Genomic DNA, 23,474 nt, shown 5'->3' with positions numbered 1-23,474 from the left:
TAAAAGATACTTTCTATAACTGCTTCCAATACATTCCGAATATACCAGGAAACACCCTGTACTCCAAAAGGCCCATAAAAATGATAAATAGTTAAGCTATAACTCAGTGGAAGAGCTTATATGCAAAGCTCAAGGGGCCTTGGGTTTAATTTAGAAGAGGGAGGGAGCGTGTGTGTATGAGTGTGGGTATGTGTGTACACAGCCACAATCAGTTTTATAAGTTTGCTGTAGAATTATAGGAAATACAATTTTCCCGGGACAAAGAATTTCCCAATTTAAATATATAAATGACACAAAACTCACTATGTTTCCCCAACTAAGATTTAGAGAATTTTAAACATCTCTAGATATTAATAAAATGGCTCAAAAATTTACTGATGTTTCTAAAAATAAAGTTCTTCTAGTTGAATATTCCAGTTATGAAAGTAAAAATGTAACCACTTGCATATGTAAATATTTTCTCCAAGTAAATTGCTACAATGAAAGAATAGAGCTCAGTGAATTTTTAGGCAGCTTTAAGAACTCAGTCAACACTAATAGATCATGTGACAAGATAAGTATTAAAATATTATTAAGGCTGGAGAGATGGCTTAGCTGTTAAGTGCTTGCCTGTGAAGCCTAAGGACCCCTGTTCGAGGCTTGTCTCCCCAGGACCCACGTTAGCCAGATGCACAAGGGGGCGCATGCATCTGGAGTTTGTTTGCAGTGGCTGGAGGCCCTGGCACGCCCATTCTCTCTCTATCTGCCTCTTTCTCTCTTTGTCACTTTCAAATAAATAAATAAAAATAAACAAAAAAATTAAAAAATATATTATTAGGATACAGTTGTATTTACCCAACAAATTAATAATCCCTTCGTTGTATGCTGCAAACAGTCTAATGGCATCTTTGAACAGGAGCATGAAGGCAGCGTTTATCACCCCATTTGTAAGTTCATTGCTATTAACCTACAGGAAAATACAAAGTACAATTAACTCTATTCCTGAAACACAGCAAATTAAAACATGTAGGCATATTAGAAAAAAAGGGATTTAAAGCTGAACTGAGAAAAAAAAGGAATCTTCTTCCTAATATATACATTTCACATAAATTTCCTAATATATAAATTTCCCTTTCTTATTAGAATTTAGGTAAATGTTGCAAAACTTTTAAGCTTAAGAGTTTAGACTTTTGTCAAAACTTAGAAGCAAACAATAAATCCAACTTCTGAACATTCATTTTAGTGCAGAATGAAGTCATAAAGGGCAAAGCACTTGAAATTCCTCAATTACATCTTTTAATGGTAACTTTATTACAGTGCTACACATTTCCAAAGGATAGATAAGCACTGTATTTAGTTCAGCACTGCTTCTGCTCAGAAGAGCGAAAGCCTATCAGTTGTAGGATCAGGTAAATTGTTCTATACAAAGACAGTGAAACAAATTACCCAACATTGTATTAAATAAAAGACACACATGGTTGGACTCCCGAGTCTCTATACAAACCAAAAGAATGCTCTATAATTAAACCAGTCTCCTGGAGGCTGAAAGCTTTTTCTTTTTCCTTTTGGTAAAAATTGTTAGCCAAATTGGGTATTATAGTATGAAAAAAGGAGCTATGAAAACTTGAGAATATCACATTTTAAAAATTTCAATTATAAAAGCATATTCAGCTTACATTAAAATCAAGAAGTGCATCCATTTGATTTTGAATAATTGGTACAGTTTTTAGGAGTTTTTCTGTGTTCATTGTTCTCATAACTCCATCAGCCCTATTTAAAACACAAACAAACAAAACAGAAACAAGTGAATTTTCTATTAAATCTCCCATCTGCTTCTCTACTTAAAGAACAAAGGTGCAATTAAGCAACTATTTTTAAGTCATTATGGAATCTCAAACAAGAATGACATACAAAAATAAAAACGGGGCTGAAGAGATGGTTCAGTGGTCAAAGGAGCTGGCTTGCAAAGTCTGATGGCCTGGGTTGGAGTCCCCAATATTCATGTAAAGACAGATGCATAGTGGCAATAACCTTACTACTAAATCATGACAGCTCATCAATTGTTCAATACTGTTTCCTCTGAGATACTAAACTGGTTGTACCAGCTGCTGGGAACTCAAATGAGGACACCACCCCCTCTTATCAGTTACAATTACGTCTCATTAAATCTCTTCTGGTTGAAGTCATTCTTGATCTTCTCTCTGGTTGTTTCTCCATTACTGAAGCATGAAACATTATCTTAGTCTTTCTTGGTTAACTGAACACCTATGTGAAAACCAATCCAGCATTTTGACCTCTAAAGTCTCTACTGCTCCTAGACCTACTATCTCACCTCTCAGCAACCAAATGAAAAAACTCAAGACACATCATTCTGTAACAATAACCTTTCAACATTCCAGCTTTCTCAAATATTCCTAATGCAAAAACCATTTAACCTCATCAAAAACCTTAGTCTATCAACTCTACCATTACCCAAATCAAGTCCTTCTCATTGTAGCTTCACCTGGCTTAGAATTCCACAGACAAGTATTGTAAACACTGTTTTACAAACAATTAACACAATGACAAGCATTTGCCTAACATGCATAAAGCTCTGGGTCTGATCCCCAGCAGTATACAGAAAACACAGCACTGTGCAAACTGACAAGCCTACAAATTCATGATTATTGATCTCAAATAGGTAATGAATATTTGCGACAATTCCCTTAGATACTCCCCCTTTGTGGGGTGGGGAGTTCGAGGCAAGGTCTCACTCTCTAGCCCAGGCTGACCTGGAATAGAATTCACTATGTAGTCTCAGAGTGGCCTCAAAGTCACAGCAATCCACCTACCTACTTACTTCTGCCTCCTGAATGCTGAGATTATAGGAGTGCACCACCATGCCCAGCTAAATCCCTCCTTAGTGAACTCTCCTAAGCATCTTCAAACTTCCCTCATGAATGTTTAGCTCATATCAAAATATTTGATTCAAATTAATTCTTTATTCAAAAATAGAAAGATGGTATGATCCTGAAATATAATCTATCCAATCTGCTCCTATTACAACAAAAGTCTCTTTCTATAATATGGAAATATCATTAACACAGGTCTTCTAAACTAAGACTTCTTATACTTAAAAAACAAAACAAAGCATGGAACCCCTTTCCTGCTGAGAATTATTACATGATTCCAGTTTAACAGATACAATAAATAGGTATAGCCGGAGGTGCTGGTGCATGCCTCAAATCCCAGCACTAGGGAGGCAGAGGTAGGAGGATCACTGAGCGTTCGAGGCCACCCTGAGACTACATAGTGAATTCAGGTCAGCCTGGGCCAGAGTGAGACCCTACCTCGAAAAACAAAAACAAACAAACAAACAAACAAAAAAAAGAAAAAGAAAAAGAAATAGGTATATAAACTAAACATTTACTGATGATAATCATTAAAAATGATTTTAAAACAATTCTTTGTTACTTTGTTACACATTTAATTTTATCATTCATCAAAACCAAATGTACACCTAGAACAGATCTTTATAGTCACTCAAAAATAAGACAAATCTTGGGCTAGAGAGATGGCTTAGTGGTTAAGTGCTTGCCTGTGAAGCCTAAGGACCCAGGTTCAAGGCTCGACTCCCCAGGACCCACATTAGCCAGATGCACAAGGGGGCACACGCATCTGGAGTTCATTCAAAATGGCTGGAGGCCCCTCTATCACTCTCAAATAGATAGATAAAAATAACAAAAAATTTTAAAAAGACAAATGTATGTATAAAAACACTGAAAAGGTCCTATAACATAGAGAAGAAAAAAAGTTTTCTACAGGTGCCTAAATAGATAAACCAAAAAGTTGTAGCATTTTGCTTAGTAAATACCAATATAAAATATAAATCCCTCAAAGATTTGAAATGCTTGTTAAGAGAAATTTGATTTCAGCTTCTTTTTTTAAAGCTATGGAACTACTTTTATTAACTTTTGACTTTAACAGTTTTTAATTTCAAGAAAACAGTTTAAAGAACGTATTACTTAGATTGGGGCTGTTTAAGTTGCAGGGCAATTTAGAAAGGCATTCACCAGGGTATTTCTGCAGATGCTATGTCCCCCGCCAAGGACAGCCTTCAAAATCAAGGGAAATCACCATCCCTTAAGAATCTTCAGTCAGCCGGGTGTGGTGGCGCACGCCTTTAATCCCAGCACTTGGGAGGCAGAGGTAGGAGGATCGCTATGAGTTCATGGCCACCCTGACATGACAGAGTTAATTCCAGGTCAGCCTGGACCAGAGTGAGACTCTGAACTTGAAAAAAAAAAAAAGAATCTCCAGTGGCTTCCTCTTGAGTTTTTGCCATGTATTCTAAGGGAAGTTGCATATCTGACATCATTAGGCACAGGAGTACTTGGTCTTGTCATCTGTGTGGCTAGTTCACCTGTGAAGAAGACTTACTCAGAACACTGCAAAACTAAATTCTCCTTCGTATACAAAACTAAAAGTTGTCATAAAAACAAAAAATCACAGAGCAAGTGGTAGAGATCTAGCTAGCTTTTTGTGGAAGAGGAAGAAGTGGAGAAAATGTTCTTATGTGTTCAGTGGCAAACACCTTTAATCCGAGCACTCAGGAGGCCAAGGTAGGAGGTAGGAGGATCACTGTGAGTTCGAGGCCAGCCTGAGACTACACAGTAAATTCCAGGTCAGGCTAGACTAGAGTGAGACCATAACCTTGGAAAAAAAAAAAAAAAATGTTGCCATGTAACCTAAGCTTCTTATTTCCACCTTCTCAATACTTGGATTACAATTGTGTGCTACCACAACCAGCTACAAACAGCAAAGAAATGAGAGATGATCCTCACATATAAATGTATTGGAAACTGAATGTATTAAAAATGGCAATGAGTGGGCTGGACAGATGGCTCAGTGGTTAAGGCACTTGCCTGACAGCCTAATGACCAGAGTTCAATTCCCCATTGTCCACATAATCCAGATGTACAGAGCAGTGCATGTAACAGGAGTCATTTGCACTGGAAGGAGGCCTTGGCATGCCTTAATTAAGCCAGATACACAAAGTACTGCATGGATCTGGAGTTCACTTGCAGTGGCAAGAGGCTCTGGCATGTCCGTGCTTGCTCACTATCTCTCTCTCTGCTTCCGAATAAGCAACAGATAATAGGATTAAGCAAACCAAAATTTAGAAAAGGAAAGCAAAAAAAAAAAATTTTGAAGCTCAGAAATTAAAGAAAAAAGAAACATCTAAATTTAAAAATGTACCAAGGTATTTGAATGGCTAGCAAGATTTACAAGTGGCTAACAAACACATAAAAGATGCTCACTATCATTAGCCTTCAGGAAAATGAAAACCAAAACGCAACATATTACATCACACCCAATAGTATGGCTATATCAAATAACAAAAAATAAATAAATAAAAAGAATATAGTAGATTTTGGTACATAAAGAAAATACAATGGTCTTCCGGTTAAGATGGCATCGTAGGTACCACGCCAAAGCAGCCTAGGGGGCAAAAAAGACCAAAAAACTCAGCAAAATACACACCTTTACTAAAAAGTGAGGTGTATAGGAAATTGAAGCGGCAGCGGAGAAGTAGAAGAGTTATAGAGCATCCAGAGCCCGCACAGGCGGGAAAAGCGGCTCCGGCAGCACGGCCAACCGCCGCGGCCGCGGTGCACCAGAAAACCGCCAGACTCGGCTCGAGCCGCAGGAAAAGCCAAGTGTGGGAGCTTCCCCTCACACCGTGCTCTCCGCAACTCGGGAAACGTGAGGGGAGAGCGGCAGCGAGCAGCGGAGGAGCAGACCGCGAGGTAGAAGAACATGTGGAGCAGCCAGAGAACCAGAGCAGTCGCGGCTCCCTCCCCTCCCCCACCGCCTGAGCCCAGCTCCAGCGAACACAGCAGCGGCCCGGGACCGGCCACGCCAACTTGGGCTGACAGCGGGACCCAAGCAGGAGCAGAGTTCGGTAGCAACATCAGCGGCTACAGCACCGGTAACAGCGACCCCAGCAGCAGCAGACCCAGGAGTGGCAGCAGTGGCAGACTCGGCAGCAGCAGCTTCAGGGGGAGCAGCGGCAGTGTACACAGCAGCAGCAGCTTCAGCAGCAGTGGTGGCTCCAGCAGTGGCAGCTATAGCAGCAGCAGAGGCAGCAGCAGCGGTGGGTCCAGCAGCAACACCTTCAGCAGCAGTGGCTACAGCCCAGCAGGGGCAGCTTGAGCAGCAGCAGTTCCAGCAGCAGGGGAGCTGATCTGCAGGGCCACACTTGCCAGGCTCGGTTGGCCCCACAGGAAAAGCCAGTGCCCAGCTCCAGAAATCAGAACAGCAGCCCGACAACCCAAGCAGAAACTTGACTGAGACCAAAATCATCCAAGGTAACTGGGATTGCACCAGGGAAGGGTCTCACTTGGTCGCAAGCTGACTTGGATCCCTCAACAGACCAGAAATCTTAACCTTTTTGTTGATAGAAGATCTGGTCGTTATAATAACTACTCTTGCATACATACTCGGGGCTGTTTTTGATTGAATGTGTACAGTGTTTAGTTAAATTTTAGAATCTACCTGTATTTTATTCCACTTAGCCTGCTTGAATACTCCTATAGCAGGGAAACTCAAGCCCTAAGAACATCTTTGTAGATACTCTGAGAGTCTTAAGAGCCACACCTTACACCTTAAGGTCCTACCCTGAAAATATATTACATCAAATCAATTGATACAGCTAAGAATACACAGCTAGCCAGAAAATCCAAGCATTAACTTAATCCAAGATGCAAAAATATATACATTATAACACAAGAAACACTAAAAAGCAAGACGATATAAATCCACCTAAAAGTATTAATGCATCAGAAATGTCCTCCAGTGAGAAAGAGTTAGAGGAAATGCCTGAGAAAGAGTTCAAAAGAATGATTATAAATATGTTCAAAGAGGTCAAAGAACACATGAAAACAATCAAAGAAGAAATCAAAGAGGAAATCAAAGGAATCAAAGAAGAGGCAGGACACCAATTTAATGAAATAAAGAAGGCAATACAAGACATAAATAAGGAAATAGAAATAATAAAGAAAAACCAGTCAGAATTACTAGCAATGAAGAACACAGTTAATGAAATAAAAAACTCTGTAGAAAATCTCACCAGTAGGATGGATGAGGGAGAGGACAGAATATCTAAGCTAGAAGACCAGGTGGCAGACCTAATGCAGTCCAACAAAGAGAAAGACAAACTTATAGAAAAGTATGAGTGGGAATTTCAAGATATTCGGGACACTATGAAAAGATCCAATATAAGAATTCAGGGTATAGTAGAAGGAGAAGAACTCCACTCCAGAGGCATAGTAGGCATCTTCAACAAAATCATAGAGGAAAATTTCCCCCAAATTGGGAAAGAGGTGCCAATACAGATACAGGAAGCCTTTAGAACCCCCAGCCAGACAAAACCCAGAAAGAACCTCTCCTCGCCATATTATAATCAAACTTCCAAACACACACACCAAAGAAAAAATATTGAAAGCAGTTAGAGAGAAAAATCAAGTTACCTACAAAAGCAAGCCCATCAGGATTACAGCAGATTATTCAACACAAACTTTTAAAGCCAGAAGGGCTTGGAGTGATATATTCCAAGTTCTGAAAGATAACAACTGTCAACCAAGGTTACTTTATCCTGCAAAGTTATCCATTCTAATAGATGGAGAAATAAAGACATTCCATGACAAAAGCAGGTTAAAGGAGTATTTGAAGACAAAACCAGCTCTACAGAAAATACTTGATAGAATCCTCCATGCTGAACAAAAGGAAAAGCACACATATAAGGAACCTAGAAAAAACAAGCAAAACTCAAATACTAGTTAACAGAAGAGAGTACAGGTAGAACCAATAACACACACACACACAAAAATGGCAAACATAAATACACACCTTTCAATAATATCTCTTAATATCAACAGCCTCAATGCCCCAATGAAAAGACATAGATTTGCAGACTGGGTTAAAAAGCAGGATCCTACAATTTGTTGTCTCCAAGAAACTCACCTTTCTACAAAGGATAGACATTATCTTAGGGTGAAAGGTTGGAAGACGGTGTTTTCAAGCAAATGGGCCTAGAAAACAAGCAGGGGTTGCTATCCTAATATCAGACAGGGTAGACTTTAGTCTGACGTTAGTCAAGAAAGATAAGGAAGGTCACTTTATATTGATTAAGGGCACACTCCAACAGGAGGACATTACAATCCTAAACATATATGCACCTAACATGGGGGCTCCCAAATTCGTCAAACAAACACTATTAGAACTAAGGTCACAGATAACACCAAACACAGTGGTGGTGGGTGACTTTAACACCCCACTCTCATCAATTGACAGGTCATCCCAGGAAAAACTAAACAGAGAGGCATCTGGACTAAATGAGGTCATAGAAGGAATGGACTTAACAGATATATACAGGACATTTCATCCAAAGGCTGCAGAATATACATTCTTTCAGCAGCACATGGAACATTCTCTAAAATAGACCATATATTGGGACACAAAGCAAATCTTAACAAATTCAGGAAAATTGAAATAATTCCTTGCATTCTATCTGACCACAATGGAATTAAACTACAAATCAGTAGCAAGAAAGGCTATAGGGCATACACAAAATCATGGAAACTAAACAATACACTACTAAATGATGAATGGGTCAATGAAGAAAATACAATGGGTAGGTTGAAACTTTCCTACACTTTTGGTGAGAATGTAAAGTGGTTCACTCAGTTTGCAAAACAGTTTGGTAGTCCCTCAAAACATGAAACCTGAGTAAACACATGAAATAGCTATATACTAACTGGGGGAGGGGAAAAATCACTCTAGGCAAAAATCTTGTAAACTATTGTTCACAGCAACATTATTCCTAAGTACAAAGCAAGTGAATGCTCACCCAATGATGAACAGATGAACAAAATGTAGTTTATACTCATCCAATAAAATATTATTTGAGGGGCTGGAGAGATGGCTTAGCGGTTAAGCCTGTGAAGCCTAAGGACCCCGGTTCAAGGCTCGGTTCCCCAGGTCCCACGTTAGCCAGATGCACAAGGGGGTGCACGCATCTGGAGTTCGTTTGCAGAGGCTGGAAGCCCTGGCGCGCCCATTCTCTCTCTCCCTCTGACTTTCTGTGTCTGTCACTCTCAAATAAATAAATAAATGAATAAAAATTAAAAAAAAATATTATTTGAGGGGCTAGAGATGGCTTAGCAGTTAAGGTGCATGCCTGTGAAGCCTAAGGATTCGATTCTCCAGGTCCCATGTAAGCCAGATGCACATGGAGGGGCATGTTTCTGGAGTTCATTTGCAGGGGCTAGAGGCCCTGGCATTCGCATTCTCACTCTCTGTCTCTCTCCCCCTCTCTGTATCTAATAAATAAATAAATTTAAAAAAATTTTAAATATTAACTATAAAAATGTAATCCTAATATATGCTACAATATGAATACTACAACTTAAATACATTGTGTTAAATGAAAGAAGCCAGACATAAAAGGCCAATTTATATGAGTGTATTTCAATGAACTATACTAGGCAAAGCCTAAAGAGACAGAAAATGGATGCATGTTACCATTGTTTGGAGGATACAGGGGACAAGAAATAATTACAGCACAAATGGGTACAGAATGATGAAAATATTCTCAAATTAGATAGCAGTAATGATGCTAAACAGTAAATAGTAAAGTCGTTATAAAGATAAAAGTTAAATCCCATTACAAAAAGTATATGAGATACTACTTTAAAGAAAAAATGAAGTTCATCTTTCTGAACTGGTACAATGTAATAATTTCTATGTTTTACACAGTAAGAATTTGAATTAGGTTAAAAAATAGTATAACTCACCCTCTCTTCACTTTTGTAAAATCAAATGCAACTTGTCTGTATGAAACTGCTTTTTCATTTAAATATCTACTATACCGCCTAATAAATGTAGACATGTCATATCCTGTAAGAAAAGAAATAATTTTGACAAATGATTAAAATCTAAATGTCTACAGAAACAATTATTTTTTAATTTATTATTACAGTGTGGATATTCTAGCTCCAATTAGTGATATAAATTAGGTAACTAATGAATTCTCACTTTAGATTATTTAAGAATATACATAATTGGTTTAAAAACACCTTTCTCTTAGAAAGTTGATTTTGCCTAGTCTTTATCAAGAATTGGAAAAACATGTTCTCTTAAACAACTTAAGCAAATTTTACACTTGTGATTAAATGTTCAAACTTGTGATTTAGTTGCATATTGTTTAGAGTAAGTGTAACATATATATAGCCAACCTTATTGAGTCTAAAAAATTATTGTCCAGTACAACAAAATGGCAATGTGCAAGTTCAAGACATAAAAAAACCCAATACATACATATTATCTATAAAGCTTTAAAATTAATATATGTCATGCTAACATTTTGTTTCATCATAATTATGAAATTTGAAAACCTCAGCAACATGAAATCCCACTAACAGATTTTTTTTTAACAACAAAAACTTTTAGTTGTTGCCTGGCTCAAGAAGTCTAATTCTTTGCTCCTCACTGAAAAGCAGGTTTATTTTAATTTGTCTGAATCTAACAAATTTAACTTTACTTGATGATCTTCCATGTTTAAAAAAACCAATACCAGGGCTGGATAGATGGCTAATCAGTTATTGTTTGCCTGCAAAGCTTAAGGACTCCAGTTTGATTCCCCAAGACCCACGAAAGAAAAATGCTCAGGTGGCTCACGCATGTGGAGTTTGTATGCAGCAGCTAGAGGCCCTGGCACATCCATTCTCTCTCTCAAATAAATAATTAAATTAAAAAAAAATACCAAAACACCTTCCCCAAAAGACAACATGCATGAACTTAGCCTTAGTATCATCACCTTTAATCAACATATTCTTACTAAATGCTTACTTGGGGGAAAAAAAGGAACAAAGTAGAAGAAAAACCATTGCCCTCATCTAAACCCATACCCCTGGGCTCTTCAGATCAAACTATTCTACTGAATCAACTTCATCTTCTTGGAAAGGGGAAATCCCTGGTATGTTTCAAGGCTCAATTGCTTTGAAAAAATTTCCTTTAGCTTTTTATGCTCCCATGTTATTCTTATCCCATGTTCAACTGGCAGCTACCAGTTGTAAAATGTTTATCCTACTCAGTAGACTAAAACTTTGTATATATTTGTATGTACCAGCATATATTTAACATACCAGACTCCACCTAACTCATGAGAAATCAAACTTACTTTTTAAAACACCAATGAATTACATGTTCATAACTACTATTTACTCTTACTTTTATAATATGAGTCTTTAAAAAATATTTATATTTATTTGCAAGCAGAGAGAGGGAGGCAGGGAGAGCACCAGAGCTTCCTGCCACTACAATCATACTCCATCCAGATGCATGCACCACTTGGTGCATCTAGCTTTACGTGGGTACTGGGAACTTGAACTTGACCAGCAGGCGCCTAACCCGTTGAGCCATCTCTCCAGCCCCACAATATGAGTTTTAAAGAGAAAGGATGTTCTAAAATACTATCTTCTTTGTAAAAAGAATTCTAAAAACTTTTACTGCTAAAACGGAAATTAAAACTAGAAATTAGTAGCTAGTAAGACATAAAACATCCATTTGGCATATTATGAACTCTACAGTAATGGTTTGTATATTACTATAAACTTAAGGTCAGATGAATAAGGACATAAAAGGATAAGCTAGCAAAATGTGGGCATGCTAGGTGACGCCTGTAATACTAATCATTAGGAGGCTGAAGAAGGATTGCTAAGAGACGAGACCAGCCCCAGACAGAGTGAAGACCTGTCTTTAAGTGGGGGAAGGGGAACAGAAGAAAGGAATGAGCAAAGGGAAAGAACAAGGAAAGGAGAAAGGATTAAAAAAAAAAGGATAAACCACATTTTTTATTAATAGCTATCTGGCTATCTTGAGTTTTCTTTTTAATTACAAAAAGGGGATTTGCTATTGATTTTGTTTCTTAATTTATAGTGCTACACTTTTCATTAAAATCGTGATTTCTTTTTTTTAAACACTGGGTCCTATGTGCTCATTGATATTCCAGAAAGAAAGTCTGGAAGAGTAGTACTTCCCACCCATACTAAGCAACACTTCAATTCACCAAAAGGAAACAGGTACTGAACTAGATAGCCCCTAACCCAAACACTAAAGCCTACTGACTTTGACTTCACAAGAACCACAGCTCAGGCACTAATTAACAACCCAACTGAAGGACAAGCAATGACTACAACAATTTCAATGACTGTAAAGTATCAGTCCACTCTGATCCAACTTGACCAAGTTAAGAAATATACTTTATAGCACATACTCCCTTCTCAAAAAAAAAAAAAAAAAAATGATAGAATCCTAACTCAAAATCTTCTATTGATTCTAGCTCTGAATGGCATCTTGAAGGGTTACCTAGCACTATGTGCTCTCCAATATACCATGCATACATTCTGTTCACACCCATTCACTCTACCAATCTTAAATAGTCTGTGTACTTTCACATTCTGTTTATCTATATATCTATGCTTAAGCCAACTAATGTCTTCTACCTCTCAAAGCTGGTCATAAATCTTATCTTCTCTGAAAACACTTCTCAGATTGAGTCTTGTTATTATATTCCATACAGTCTGGCACACCTATTATGTTCTTCCTAAAATTGACATGAAAGTATCCTAATATGCACATGTATATTGATTTTTTAAAAGTAACAACTATGCAGCTGGAGATGGCTCAGCAGTTAAGGCACTGCCTGAAAAGACTATGGACCCAAGTTCAATTCCCCAGTACCCATATAAAGCCAGCTGCACAAAGTGGTACATGCATCTGGAGTCTGTTTGCATCTGCTGGAAACCCTGGTGCACCCATTCTGTCTCTCCCTCCCCTCTCTCTGCTTGCAAAGATATTTTTTAAAAAGTAACAACTATGTATATCAATGGACCCAATAACACTATACTCAGTTTTGCTACTACAATGTATAATATGCCAACTACACTTCTTAGAATGACACATAAATAAGCAGACAAGTAGATGTTTCCTGGATTCCACACATTTTTTCTAAGCATTTTACATTGCAACAGCTCTATTGCATAGGGATTGTTACCACTTCTGATTTTACAGAGAGATGCACAGAGGTAAGGAAGGTACTTTGATCATGTTTATGCAACTGTATGTGGTATACATGTTAATGGTGAAGGGGAAGATTCAAACCCAGGGAGTTCAGCTCCAGAATCCATGCATCCAAATAATTCCCTGTACTGCCTCTCACAGTATGAAATCAATCTGAATTTCAAATTAAAGGCAGGTTTCTGTTTCCTATATGAAATCTGAAATAGCAATACTCTGAAAGAGTCAAATTCTGCAGTAATCATCATATGGAATTACGCTTGATCTTCTAAAATGAATAAGGTGTTTTTACCTTGTAATCCACTTTTATCCAAAAAATTGCTTAAGTTAAACAACGTGTTTCTTGAGGCCAAATACTGAATAAAACGCTGGAAAACAAACAAACAAACAGTTACATCAAATTAAGGTTCTTCCATTTTACAAACTCTAATTTGAAAGTATGAGCAAAGTGATGGTTAACATATTTCATTAACTTTAAATTTCTCATCCTCACCTCTCCCATCAGGAAACAAATATCTACTTGGCTGCTTATTATTTCTTTCTCTGACCAGTGTAAGAATCGCTGTTCCATAGTATATCACTACAACATATATACTTTCTCACTAGCTAATGACATCTGCCAACACAAAGGCCTTAGTTGTACAAACTAGCATTTAAAAACTAACCAAAACAAGCCAGGCGTGGTGGCGCACGCCTTTAATCACAGCACTCTGGGATGCCAAGAAAGGAGGATCACCGTGAGTTCAAGGCCACCCTGAGACTACGTAGTGAATTCCAGGTCAGTCTGGGCTAGAGTGAAACCCTACCCCGAAAAACAAAAAACTAACAAAAAATAACCAAAACAGCCAGATGTGGTGGCACATGCCTTTAATTCCAGCACTCAGGAGGCAGAGGTAGGAGGATCACTGTGAGTTCAAGGTTACCCCAAGAGTACAGAGTTAATTACAGGTCAGTCTGGACCAGAGCGAGACCATACCTCAAAAAGCAAAAAAAAAAAAATAACCAAAACAGGGGCTGAAGAGAAGGCTTAATGGTTAAACGCTTGCCTGTGAAGCCTAAGGAGCCCAGTTTGAGACTTGATTCCCCAGGACCCACGTAAGCCAGATGCACAAGGTGGCACATGCACCTGGAGTTTGTTTGCAGTGGCTCAAGGCCCTGGCACACCCAATCTCTCTCTCTCTTTGCCTCTTTCTCTGTCGCCCTCAAATAAACAAAAATTAACCAAAAAAAGGCAAGCTGGGCCTGACGGCACACACCTTTAATCCCAGCACCTGGAAGGCAGAGGTAGGAGGATCACCATGAGTTCAAGGCCACCCTAAGACTACAAGGAGAATCCCAAATCAGCCTGTGCTAGAGCGAGATTCTACCTTGAAACACCAAAAAAAGAGGCAAACCTTAACTGCTAAAGGGAAATTTATTTGAAAAGCACACTAGGGCTAGAGAGATGGCTTAGTGGTTAAGCCATATGCCTATGAAGCCTAAGGACCCAGGTTTGATTCTCAGGTCTCATGTAAGCCAGATGCTCAAGACGGCACATGCATTCGGAGTTTGTATACAGTGGCTGGAGGCTCGAGCGTGCCCATTCTCACTCATTCTCTCTCCCCATCTCTCTGTCTCAAATAAATAAATAAAATGTTTTTTTTTTAAAAAAAAAAAAAAAAAAAAGCCGGGCGTGGTGGCGCAAGCCTTTAATCCCAGCACTCGGGAGGCAGAGGTAGGAGGATCGCCGTGAGTTCAAGGCCACCCTGAGACTAAAGAGTTAATTCCAGGTCAGCCTGGACCAGAGTGAGACCCTACCTCACAAAACCAAAAAAAAAAAAAAAAAAAAAAAAGAAAAGCACACTAAAATGCTCTCTCCTCCTATCAGCTAACTGTTAGAATGGCAGTGTGGTAGTTCTGAATATACGTCCTCCATAGACTCTGGTATTTTATTAAAACTTGTAACTTGGATCTCCAGCCACCTGGATGGAGGAGGTGTCACTGGGGGCAGATCTGAATTCTAGCAAAAAGGTATATATATACAGAACAGTCTGAGCTAGGTGGGGTCCCTGCTGTTTGTTGCCCACTTACGTGCTTTCTGCTCTTTGGTTTTTGCTGGCTTTTTGTTTTTTCACTCTGCTTGGATGAATAGGAGCCATCTACTTCCACCATAATGGGAACTTCCGCCTGGATATGTAAGCTGAAATAAACCCCTTTCTCCCACACTGTCTGATTTGGATGTTCATCCCAACAAGGTGAAGCTGTCTACAACAGACACTCTGTTTTGCCTTTGTCAATCTTTTGCCTCTGGTACTATCATCTTTACATTTTTTTACAACTTCTGAAAACTCACACTTGATAGTTTGTGTGTATTGTTGGTGGATATATTTGTAGCTTTCTTTTTGTTTTTGTTTTTTTTTTTAAGAAAAACTAGACCAAAAAATTGTTAAAAATTATATAAGAGTAATTCCCTTATGCAAACACTTTTTTTTTTGTTTGTTTGTTTGTTTTTCAAGGTAGGGCTTCATTTTGGTCTAGGCTGACCTGGAATTAACTATGTCGTCTCAGGGTGACCTCGAATTCACAACAGTCCTCCTAACCTCTGCTTCCTGAATGCTCGGATTAAAGGTGTGCACCACCATGCCCGACCCAAACAAACTTTTTAACAAAAGTAGAAACCACTATCATATTTAAGGCCAAAATGTTCTGAGTTACATTTAAGCTAGTAAAGACTTCTACTGATCTATAAACTGGTTATAATGAATTAGGAAGCAACTGATCAACATATGTCCTGTTGTTGTGTTTCTTGAGTTAGAGATCACATTTTAGGCAGCACTCCTAGAAATCATTTTCAAAAATTAAAAAACTATGGTGCATTTTGAGTAATCCCAGAAGTCACCACAATCTAAGCCAAGGCTCAGGATCCATTGCAGAAGAGGAGGCAGAAAAACTGTAAGAGCCAAAGGAAGGGTAGGCTTCTTACAATGCCCTACCTACACAAGACTATTATAACAGGATGAAAAGATGATGACATCAAAATAAGAAATAGATTGATATAGAGGGGGAGGGGATATGATGGAGAGTGGAGTTGTGAAGGGGAAAATGAAGGGGGAAGGATTTATCATGGTTTACTGTCTATAATTATGGAAGTTGTCAATAATAAAAAAAATTAAAATCTACAAGTAAGGTTGGAGAGATGGCTTAGCCTAAGGACCCAGGTTTAATTCTCTAGGTCCCATGTAAGCCAGATACACAAGGTGGTGCATGCTTCTATAGTTTGTTTGCAGTGGCTAGAAGAGGCCCTGGTGCAACCATTCTCTCTCTCAAGCTCTCAATCTCCCTCCTTCCCTTCCTCTCTCTGCCTCTAATAAGTAAATATTTTAAAAATAACTATAAATAAAACTACTCAAAGTGGCACAATAACATGGGAAAAGAGAAAGCTAGTAACAATATAGTTAAGAAAACCATGGAATATAAAATCATATGAATATGATAAACAAAATATAGAACATAAATGCGCTTACAATAAACATGTTATATAAACAAAACAACTATAGTATTTTTACCTATAGGATATTCATAGCTATTAAGAAAAATAACAAATACTTCCCAAAGATCAGAAGAGAATATAAATCATTAAAAATTGTTGGAATTAGCTGGGTGTGGTGGTGCATGCCTTTAATCCCAGCACTCGGGAGGCAGAGGTAGGGCAATTGTTGAGAATTCGAGGATACCCTGAGACTACATAGTGAATTCCAGGTCAGCCTGAACTAGTGAGACCCTACCTTGGAAAAAAAATAATAATTGTTGGAAATGGTAAAGCTGCAAGTATAATGCTGCATTGATATTTGTACAAACAAACAAAAAAGGTTAGTCTCATGGCTGAAAAGGATGAGGTAATAAGTTAAATCTACCACAGTGGATTAGTAGGCAGTCCTTCCTCATCACTATGAGAACCATTTGGGATTGTCATCTTCCCAGAGGATTTATCTAACTTAATTCAAACATTATTGGATAGCTTCTTTTAACATCATTTTACAAATGGTACATTGGGCTGAGAAAACTATTCAAGGTTTAAAAACAGAACACTGGGCTGGAAAGGTGGCTTAGCAGTTAAGGTTCAATTCTCCAGGAACCATGTAAGCCAGATGCACAAGACAGCACATGTGTGTAGAGTTCATTTGCAGTGGCTGAAGGCCCTGGAACACCCATTCTCTCTATCTGCCTCCCTCCCTCCCTCCCTCTCAAACAAATAAAATAAAGTTTAAAAAAGGGAAAGGGAAAGGAAAGGAAAGATTGACTACTAGGCTATCATTGAAAACAAGAGGATGCTCTTCAGGCCAAACCATAACAAAAGCTTTATAGGTTCTCCTAGTTACCTTTCTGAGCAACCAAGGATTCAGGGACACCTGTCTAAGATAAAGGCATTCTTCACCCATCCCTCTCAATAAAATATCACTTTAGACTTCAATATCACAATCCTGAACTAAACCATAGTATTTCCAAACACAATTCTATAAAGTCAGATAGTAATCTCGTTGGGATAAAGTAAAAAAACAAGTAGATAGGGAAATACATAATACATGAAGATTCCACATGATGCTTCTGGTAGCCACCTCTTGAAATTATCTTGCTTTTTTGATCTCTTCACTAAAGTCCTTTGTGTTCTGATTACCTACTTTCTATTTTCTAGTTTACTGGTTATTTCTCTTCAAATTAAAGGGTCTATACCATATTTCTGGCTATATACCTTACCCTTTTCATCTACACCATTCATCTGTCATACTTACTGTCGAAATTTCAAGGAAAGAAGCAAGCTGAATAGTGATTACACCCTTAGATTTGTTACTCAAAATCTGTTCTTACCTCATTTCCATACACCATCAAATGGTGTGTTGTAATAAGAGATTTGAAGACCACCACCCAGCTACTGTTAGTAGTTCTTTCAAATAAACTGTCCGCCAACTGTGGGATGTTCACATTCATCTCATTTGTGCACTGAATTAGGTCTGTAATTTAAAAAAAAAAAGGTTAAGAAGATTAATTTACTCTCTGGCTGTAATGTATTGCTAAAGGCAGATATGCACAGTAACAAATGAAAAATATCTAACAAAGGGGTGCAACAGCAGTTTGGAGAAATTGAAAATTCCCAGGAGAATAATTAAAACCACAAGTACATACTGATTAGTATTACATAATCTATCAGTAATATCAAAACCCAATTGCCTTTGGTATAATTCACCCTCAAGTACTTGACTCATCCTAAAAGGAATTGTTCTAGGGTCCTTAGAACTTTTAGTTGCCTCACTCCCTATAACTTTCAAAGTTACAATAAGGTATAATTCATCCCTTCAAAATTAAAATTTTGGAAGCCGGGTATGTTGGTACATGCCTTTAATCCCAGCACTCAGAAGGGAGAGGTAGGAGGATCACCATGAGTTTGAGGCTACCCTTAGAGATGACACAGGGAATTCCAGGTCAGCCTGGGCTAAAGTAAGACCCTACCTCAAAAAAAAAAAAAAAGAATAAATAAATAAATAAGATTTTGGCTATTTCTTCAATAACCCTTTTCAAAGAAATCATACATCTAGAAGCTTGAACAAGATGAAGGTAAAACTACCTTTATTAGTAATACCATACAGTGCTGCATTTGCAGTAAAGGGAGGTAAGATATGGTCTTTGGATATTTCTATCAGTTGATATTAACTACTAATTTTGCTAAACAAAACTGATAATGAATTCAAGTTTGTAAGTCAGAAATGACTGAAATAATTCAGTATTACTAAATACTATTAAAGGTATCTAAATTCTAATTTTATATTTCAAATTCAAAGTATTATTTAAAAACCAATGAAGAATGCAACTATTTTAATACCAATAATGAGGGGAAAACTTAAATTTCTTAATGAGCTTTATCTACAATCTGCCTAAAAGATATGCTAGCAAGAGCTGAAAACCTACTCCATGTAGACCAGCTGACAGAAAGCTGGAAAAAGCCATGCTGCATGCAGTTCAACGGGAGAGAGAAAATCACCAGTGAAGATAACCAACAATGGACACTGCAAGCCTTAAATTTGGCCAGCAAGGCCAAATGAACCAACAGATGCAATAGTGGCATGTCTGTTATGGGGGAAACCAACTGCCCTCTAATTTGACTGGAGGCCGGCTCCATGGAAGGGAATAAATCCCTGACACTGAAAACCTACAAAAGGTGTAGTCATGAGCCCTAGGGGTATAATGTCTGCTGGTGTCTGGATAAATGTATATACTATGCTCACCAAACTGCCTAGTAAGCACTTCTCTTAATGTCCATACCCATATATTAATGTGACTCACACTTTTGATTTAGAGAAGCTTCTCTCTCTCTTTTGATTAGAGAAGCTTCTCTTTTCAGATGGCAGTGACTTTGGGATGATTCAGAAGCCACCATGGTGCTGAGAAGTGACAGAGGAGTGCTCAGCACTGAAATATCTCAATCACACCTTCCAAGGCTCAGGGTCCATTGCAGAAGAGGTGGAGGAAAGAATGTAAGAGCCAAAGGAAGGGTAGGACTCCTTACAACATGCTCCTCTAGACACAAAATGGCCTGGATATCCATGACCTCACAGTGTCTGACAGTACCTACAAAAGACCATCATAATAGAAGGAAAAGATCATGACATCAAAATAAAAGAGACTGATTGAGAGGGGGAGTGTATATGATGGAGAGTGGAGTTTCAAAGGGGAAAGTGGAAGGAGGAAGGAAATTACCATGGGATATTGTTTACAATTATGGAAGTTGTCAATAAAAATAAATAAAGAAAAAGAAAAAAAAATATGCTGGCAAATTCAATGAAGAAATTAAATAGGATTAAATTAAAATTTAATTAAATTAAAATTAAATAGGATCCAATTTAGAGAAAAGGAAAATGGAGACATGAGTTGTTTTAAAGTATACATCAATGTATAAACTTACCAGCTATCACTAGTATAAAGGGAGAAGTTATCCATGACTCAATAGCAATTTATCCACTCTTAACCTTTGGTTTAAAATGGTTACATATGGGCTAGAAAGATGGCTTAGCAATTAAGGGCTTGCCTGTGAAGCCTAAGGACCCCGGTTCGAGGCTCTATTCCCCAGGACCCATGTTAGCCCGATGCATAAAGGGCACATGCATCTGGAGTTCGTTTGCAGCGGCTGGAGGCCCTGGCATGCCCATTCTCTCTCTCTCTCTCTCTCTCTCTCTCTCTCTCTATCTATCTATCTATCTGCCTCTTTCTCTCTGTGTCACTCTCAAGTAAATAAATAAAATTAAAACAAAATTTAAAATAAAATGGTTACATATGAATGAAAATTTCCCAACCTGGCCTTAACTGCTTGTAAGAAATGACAATGTCACTAAGAATGTTTATTTGCTTGCAACCCTAAAAATACTAGCTTTAGTTAGATCTACTAATTACAGAAAGTAACACTTGCTAAACGAATGCCTTTAGACAAGTAGCTACCAAAGCCAGGCTCCTTCAAGAACAAAGCACCAAAACCATGGAACAGAATGGCTACAGAAGAGAACAGCTTTCATAATTAAGATTTAACTTGGGTGTGTGTGGTTCCATTTCTGAGAATAAAAAAAGCTATTAAAATCTCCTCTGAATTTCCATACTAAACCTGTCCTGTGGCACTAAATGTACTATATACTTGCCTTATTCCAAATAAAATCTACTGAGACTTTATTTGTCCCACCCTGAGACACAGTCTTGCTATACAGTCCAAGCTGGACTTAAATTCTTAATTCTCCAGCCTCAGCCAAGTGCTGGGATCACAGGCATATGCTACCACACATGACTCTGGTTTGACTTGATTCTTAATTATTAGACCAAGTATCCTTGGGCTGAGAGGCAGCTCAGTGGATAAAGTACCAGGCACACACAAGGACCTGAGTTTGGATCCCCATATAGAAGCTAGACACAACATAACAGCATGAAATCTGACACCTGAAATCCTGGAGCTCCTACAGTGGGCTGGGAGGTGGAGTTGGGAGAATCCTGAAAGCTCGTGGGCCAGCTAGCCTGGACTACTCAGCTGTGCACAGCAAGAGGCCTGTCTCAAACACCATGAAAGACTGACACTCAAGGCTGTCATCTGACCTCCAGACACACTATGGCATGCATGCACCCACACTTCTATTCATGAACACACAGAGAAAGAGACTAAAAAACTAAAGTATATTTCTAACCATAGCTCATAGTGTTCTTCTATATCCTTCCAGAAACTATCTCAATATAGTATTCAATTCTGAAATATAGTAGCTACTTCCTCATAATAGTACTCACGGTAATTTTACTCCTCAGAAGTTTTTTCAGTTTTCAAACTTGAACATGCCAACATCTAAAACTGGTATTCTTACAGGGACAAAAATCAGCATTTTACATCTATCTGCATAAATTGCCATTCTCAAAGGTTGAAAACAAAACTAAACCCAAAACATGCAAAATTTCAAATTTGAAGTTAAAAGTCACCAATAAGTTGTCATTTTAGTTCTTCTAAACTACAGTAGGCTTAGAAATGAACACCCAAAAACTAAAGGATTGCATGTCTTTAATCCCAGCATTAAGGAGGCAGAGATAGGAGGACCACGGAGTTCGAGGCCAGCCTGAGACTACATAGAGAATTCCAGATTAGCCTAGGCTAGAGGGAGACCCTACCTCAAAAAAGAAAAAAGGAAGAAAAAAAAAAAAACACCTGAAGGATAAAAAGTAGTACTTCAAGGTAACACAGGAAGAGTGAAATGTGAATGCATACTGGCATTATGCATTAGAACAAACGGAATACAAAGTTATACAAATACTGGGGTGGGAGGGAGGGTTACTTAAAGGTATACTACCTAGTATTTCTCTCCATTATACCTTAACTCAGCCAACCAGTCTCTCCATTTAATCACTTTTCTTCTGCATAGCATCTTTACAAGAGCACCTCAAAAATGCTTCCAACAACTCTGTAAAGAAAACATTCTTCTCATCTCCAACTAACCAAAGCAAATTATCCGCAACAAAATACATGCATGAGACTCAGCACTCTCAACCAGGACTCACTATTCTTAGAAAGCAAAACACCTCCAGACATAACACTTTCTTCTAATTACTGAACTTGAATATAAAATCTCAAGAATTATCTTAACTATCTCATGAACAATTACCAAAGCCCTCAATAAGAATCTGTAGTATTTAAGAACATAAAGAAAACAGCCCCGTCACAACAGTGAATGCTACTTTCCAAATAGAGAAATAGAATCAACACCTACCAAACAAACATGTTCATACTGTTAGTACTTAATATGTTCATCCAACAACACCTAAATTTGAGAAGGTAGATTTCTACTGTATTCACATAGGCAAGCTCCTTCCCAAAGATAAGGTTACAGGGGGCTTATTACTAAGCGAGACTTATGAATAGAACTCAATTTTTATAAAGGACGAAGAGGATTTTAAAACCCAGACAGTGATCAAGTATGTAGTAACTAATTTTTCTTTTTCTTTTTTATTTAGAAACGGAGACACTGTGTTGTACAGGTTGACATCACAAATCACAATCCTCCTGCTTCAGCTTCCTGAGGACTGTGATTATAGAAATATATCAAAAGGCCCATCACCAACTATACAATTAAAACAAGCCCTACCTGGTATGGTGGGACATACCTTTAATGCTAGCACTTGGGAGGCAAAGATAGGAGAATCGATGCAAGTGTAAGACCACCCTGAGACTACACAGTGACTTCCAGGTCAGCCTGGGCTAAACCGAGACCCTACCTCAAGAAAAAGGGGGACGGGGAAATGGCTTAGCAGTTAAGGCGTTTGCCTATGAAGCCTAAGGACGCTGATTCAATTCTGTAGGACCCACATAAGCCAGATGCAGAAGGGGGCACATGCATCTGGAGTTCTTTTGCAGTGGCTGGAGGCCCTGGCGTGCCCATTCTCTCCCCACCTTCCTTTCTCTCAAAAAAAGTAAATAAAATAAAATAAAAAGAGAAACACAAAACAGTATGTACTCATGAAAGTATTTTTCAATGTAGAAAAAGTTTATGGCAGTTTTGACAAGGTCTCAGAAATCTTATCATCGTAGGCCTAGTGTAGTCCACCAAACCAAGCAGACCTCCCTAGGCAATGTTCACCACTTAAGAAAGAACATTTAGGGCTCATTTCTACAGCAAGACAGGCAACCCAGTGAGTGGCATTCAAAACCGGAATGCAAAGGCCTTGTGTTCCCATGTAAATATAGTCACTCATTGAGTAATACAAAAAGAATGCCAATGAACAAGACAGATTATCTAACGTATGTGAACTTGGCTAAAAACAGTCTTATAAAAGCAATGTACCACAGTCACTTAGCCAAATGTTATCCTTTTCAGAAGAGAAGCTTTGAA

General features: G+C 38.2%; 1 protein-coding gene across 17 annotated transcripts in view; it reads right to left on the bottom strand.

The window, feature by feature from the left end:
• Picalm (phosphatidylinositol binding clathrin assembly protein) overlaps positions 1-23,474 on the bottom strand; it is a 120,428-nt gene that overhangs the window by 64,733 nt on the left and 32,221 nt on the right. For all 17 annotated transcript variants that reach the window (XM_045145078.1, XM_045145081.1, XM_045145079.1 and 14 more), the window contains exons 2-6: positions 17,944-18,086; positions 13,391-13,466; positions 9,816-9,918; positions 1,656-1,749; positions 835-946 (exon numbers count right to left, since the gene is read on the bottom strand). In XM_045145078.1, the coding sequence (XP_045001013.1) occupies positions 835-946; positions 1,656-1,749; positions 9,816-9,918; positions 13,391-13,466; positions 17,944-18,086 (528 nt within the window). The remainder of the gene's footprint in view (positions 1-834; positions 947-1,655; positions 1,750-9,815; positions 9,919-13,390; positions 13,467-17,943; positions 18,087-23,474) is intronic.

The sequence above is a fragment of the Jaculus jaculus genome, chromosome 3 (genome assembly GCF_020740685.1).
Source record: "Jaculus jaculus isolate mJacJac1 chromosome 3, mJacJac1.mat.Y.cur, whole genome shotgun sequence".
NCBI lineage: Eukaryota > Metazoa > Chordata > Mammalia > Rodentia > Dipodidae > Jaculus > Jaculus jaculus.
Note: the sequence above shows the minus strand (reverse complement) of the source record. Positions and strands in the feature narration are given on the sequence as shown.